The sequence below is a fragment of the Nipponia nippon genome, unplaced genomic scaffold, assembly GCF_047370975.1.
Source record: "Nipponia nippon isolate SJK-2023a ecotype South Korea unplaced genomic scaffold, ASM4737097v1 scaffold_17, whole genome shotgun sequence".
NCBI classification, from domain to species: Eukaryota; Metazoa; Chordata; class Aves; order Pelecaniformes; family Threskiornithidae; genus Nipponia; species Nipponia nippon.
Genome location: NW_028262333.1, coordinates 11,158,117 through 11,162,633, shown reverse-complemented (window position 1 = coordinate 11,162,633; position 4,517 = coordinate 11,158,117). Strand labels below are relative to the sequence as shown.

Below are 4,517 nucleotides of genomic sequence, written 5' to 3'. Positions count from 1 at the left end.
GAACGTGTTCCACCCTTTCCTTTGCCCAGTTACCAAGTGCTCCTCTCTTCCCCGCTGCTCTTGCCCCCGGCCCTGCCCCCTGCCCTTTTTCAAGTTGCAATGCATTAAAATAAAAGTATGAACGGCGCTTATCTGATGCATGGGAGCGAGAGATTGCGAGAGCGAGCTGGCAAGCAGCCAGCAGCTAATGGCATAAAAGCAATTTGAAGAAAAAAAAAAATTAACATGCTAATTGTCAGGCTGGAGAGGGTGCTGGGGACCATGTAGAAGAAAAACAAACAAACAAAAAAGACATTTTCTGATTACTCTAGATTTTAACAATAAAGGTCTGAGGAAGAAAGAAAGGTTCTGGTGCAATTTTCTTCTTTTTGTCCCATTCTCTGCTACCCTCCCCCAGCTCAAAACCTCTAGCCAGAGCCTCAGGCACTCACAGGGATTTATCAGAAGATCTCTTCCTTTTTTGCATCGTGTCACTGCCAGATGCACCACGGGCTGCAGAGTCAGTCGGCACCACCACGCAGTTCTCCCCTTCCCACGGTAGCAAGTGACACTGCAGCGGGGCTTCTGCTGGGGGGGGAAAAAGTCATGTTTGACAGAACCCTGCACAGTCCCACCTCGCAGCTCAGCTGAGCCAAGGACAGAGAGGAGGTTTCCGAAGAACTAACCCCCCTCCCATTTACAGGGAGGCTTTTTTGGTGTTTCTTTTCTAAACAAAGGGACATTGCTCAATTTTTGTATTTTTTAAAAATTTATCTTTCTCAAAGCAATTGAAAGGAGTGCCTGGAAAGCTCAAGCAGAACGCTCAGCCTCTTAACGTTGGCTCCACAGCATGCCGTTAACTGGGATTAAGAAAGTCAACTAACGCTTCACAGCACCAGGATTTCAACAGCACGGAGCCTCCCGAGGCAGAGAGCCGCGACGGCAAATTCAGCAGGATCTCAAAGCAGCAGCTGCCTCTCCCCGCAGATGCCATTTAACCCTGGATTTGTGTGCATCCCACTTCTGAAAATCAGCTGGAAATCCGTCGTGCCTTCCCTTCACGGACAGTGAGCACTGCCAGCCAGAGCCTTGGCTCCTTTCTGCCCGGCTGCCAGCACCGGAGCTGGATTAGGGAGAGCCTTTTCCCATGCAGGTGGAGTGGTGGCACGGGGCTCCCAGCAAATTCCCAGAGCTCCCAGCCCGTCCCGGCTGACCAGCAGATGATCCAGCGCATTTCCCCAAAAGAGGTGTGCTGGGGGAACGAGGGCCAGGACACGAGGTACCTGTATCATTTTTGATTAATATTTGTGGATGAATGCTGTAAATATGAGACAAGAAGATTTAAAAGAAAGTCACTGAGCCATACAAGTGAATTAATTTGCTTTTAGACAAAATGCGGCTGGTTTTCAGCCTTTTACAAGCAGGAACATTATTCCTTTCCTATGCCAAAGACTGAATGTGTTTGCTCTCCCTGCTTTACTTCTACCGTGGAGGAAATTTAAGCAAGAACATGTATAGTGAATTGCTAAATTCAACCAGTGCCACTGAAGCTCACCTAATCATTCAGACCAACACACCCTACCTGAGCGGCACACCGAGACCCGTGAGCTCCTCTGCTTTTTACATGTCAACAGCCAGGGTGTTAAAAGAAGGGGAGATAAATAAGCCAGACCTGGTGACTTACATCATTCTGTTTTTCTTTCTGCTCTTGACTGTGGCGCTCATCGTGCTCTTCATAAACTGCCAGCTGAAAAATTCTTTTTTTGCCACTCTTCCTTACGACAGGTCACTCAGAGAAGCAAGGAGCCCGTGGAGGACACAAGCTGTCTGACACTAGAGAGAAACCATGTCTTACAACAGTAGCAGGCTCCAGAAACCCTGTGCAATAAGGCATTATTTCCATATGTCAGTGACTGGATTTGACCCTCTTTAAAGCAATAGACTGCATCACAGGAAAAGATTGCTGAAAAATATGCTGTATGCAGATTGGAATAGCTGTAAATAAAAAGCTTTGTTATGAACTGGAGAGAGAATGCTTTAGCAAATTTATACAGTTTTGTGCAAAAAATTGCCCCATGATTCCAGATTAAGCTCTATATGTATGCAAATGTCATCATCCACCCATTCAGTGTCCATACAAGGATATTTGCATTAACAACAATCTCTGATTTGGGCATCTGGTGGAGCTTGTTACCCATGTTTATGAAACCATAACATCAAATGTAAAAAACACAGTATATTTACCTAGCAGCTCCATGCTGAGGATATGAGTTTACTTTCCAGACCCATTTCTCTCAACTGCATGGTCATGCAGTGGGAGTCCTGCCAGGCAGGAGGAGAAAACGAAAAATGTTTATTTAGGCTTTTGATTGTGATTCTGTTAAGGGTGGTTTTGATGTTTTACTGCATTGTCGAACAGGTTACCAATGATGTGAAACGCTAAATACCTAAGGAATTTGTTTTCGACCTTCCTAAGCTACAAAGGAAATTATTCGCCACGGCATGACACCAAAATAATCAGCATGGGGAGAAGAAAAGAGAGAAAATAAATATCATTAATAGTATATAAACTAATGAAAGGGGAGAGCAGAGTGCTCAGAGTTCAGTACAAAAAGTAGATAACTTCTGAAAGCCATAAAACACAGTTTATAGGAGCAGTTGCTTTAATGCACGATATCCCCACTCCTTGCTCTTTATATAAATCTAGAACAATTAGAAGCATGCTTTATCAGTATAGCAACAGTTTGATTCAATAACAATCACTGGCAAAACCCACCGGTTTAGATTATTAGTTATCTGATCTTGTTCTAAAAGCTTCTGCTTGACCTTGTTAGCTGACATGCTATTTTATAGGTGCCAATTTTTAATAAACTTGCAGTTACAGCACAACTCCAGATCCAACTGCATGAACCCCAGAACAGTATTTCCATTTCCCACAAACAGTGGGCAAAGGGCTTTTTTTTTTTTTTTTTAACCCCAGTAGCTCAACATACAACTGAATTGCAGCTATCCAGGAACACAAACTCCTAAATCCTATTTTTGCTCCAGTTTTTGCTAGTCGATCACCTATCAGAAGAATGGGGTTCAAGTGGTGTCAGATGCTGTGCCCCTAAATCCGTTCTTAACATGCAGAGTACAGCAGAAGTACTGTCTGTATATATGTACATAACTTATTTAAGCCAAATGAAAAGATTTTACAATGCAATTATACACATACAGGCTCGCACTCAAACACACAGATAAAGCGTGCCTACATGGGAGCCTGTTTGCAAGCTTTTTATACACAGAAATTGCAGTTGATAACACTTCCATGTCATTGTCTTGGTTACCATGTTTTATTATGTTCAAGTAAGTTTAACTACTATATAACAGGATTAAATATTTTATTCCTCAACAGGTGGCTAATTTTTATCTCCTCTGAATGAAATTTAACTGGTGTAATTCCAAGCAATTACTCTAATGTAGAAAGCAAGAATAAATTCAAGTGTGTTTATCTCAGCCCTTTTTGAATAAATCAAGTTTTCTCAAATCAGGCACTTCTTATTTATTTTTAAGTAACGACAGCTTGTTTTCAGCTATCAGCCATAATGAGTTTGGTCTGAGAATTTCTGCTGGCAAAAGCCTCAGAACCTGATAAAGCACATGTTGCATTGCACCCTACTGTACTTTAAAGGTTCAAGAATACACCTGGTATAATCCTATTTTTCCCCCACAGCCCGATAGTTGGAGTAATACCCCAGAAGAACCTGTCATGCAGAGAGTGCTAGATGATTTACTGGGAAAGCTTTTATGCATGCCCTGTGTTACTCTCAGAAATACCCAGAATCACTTCTATTGCAGAAGAAAGTTCTGTTAATGACATTTTAACCAAATGTATGACACGTATGTATAGAAAACATCAGATATATTCTCTTTCACCAGGCCCAAAATTCAAGTTGACCATAAAATCCACTTCCTGACCACAGGCATGCCAGGAGAGGGACCAACAGGCATTTATTCACTTATTGTAACTGGTTTATTAGGTGCATGACACATGCAGGGTCCCAAATGTCTACTCCATCCCTTCCCCTCACCTTCTGCCACTCACACTTCTGGCCTTGACAGAAATATAGCATTCACTGTGTCTTTATAGCAAATCCCACTTTCTCAATGTGCCTTTCAAAAAAGCCTCTTGCCACTTGCAGCCCTGCAGCAGCCTCCTGCCTGATGGCTTCTCTTCAAGGCAGACTGGAGGTCGATATGCTAAAATACAAAGGACAAGTGAAACATTAGAAATCTGGGACACAATGCTGTGAGAAGTGGGGTGGCCCCAGTTCAGAGGGGGTCTTAATGATATGTTTTGCTTTCGAAGGATGAGTAGCTCTCATAACGCTTTGGAGAGTGTCCATACACTTAAAATACATGGCTATGTGCTCTGCTGAATCAGGACCTGCATGTTAAATAAGGTTTTAACTCTTCTTCATCTGGGCCAGGGAAACAACTCATCACTTCCACCTGGAAGCAGCAAGACCCTTCACATCTGATGCCACCCTTCCAAC

At 42.9% G+C, this 4,517-nt stretch overlaps 1 protein-coding gene across 1 annotated transcript; it reads left to right on the top strand.

Annotated features, from left to right (window-relative positions):
* Window positions 1–433: 433 nt before the first annotated feature.
* Window positions 434–3,508, top strand: SMIM32 (small integral membrane protein 32). The gene has a single exon (XM_087753944.1). The coding sequence runs from the start codon at window positions 1,436–1,438 to the stop codon at window positions 1,808–1,810; it is 375 nt and encodes a 124-aa protein (XP_087610070.1). The 5' UTR covers window positions 434–1,435; the 3' UTR covers window positions 1,811–3,508.
* The last annotated feature ends 1,009 nt before the right edge of the window (window positions 3,509–4,517 follow it).

What these genes read in the sequence shown, in the direction of transcription:
- SMIM32 (XM_087753944.1), top strand. Translation starts at nt 1,436, where the DNA reads ATGTGTTTGCTCTCCCTGCTTTACTTCTACCGTGGAGGAAATTTAAGC.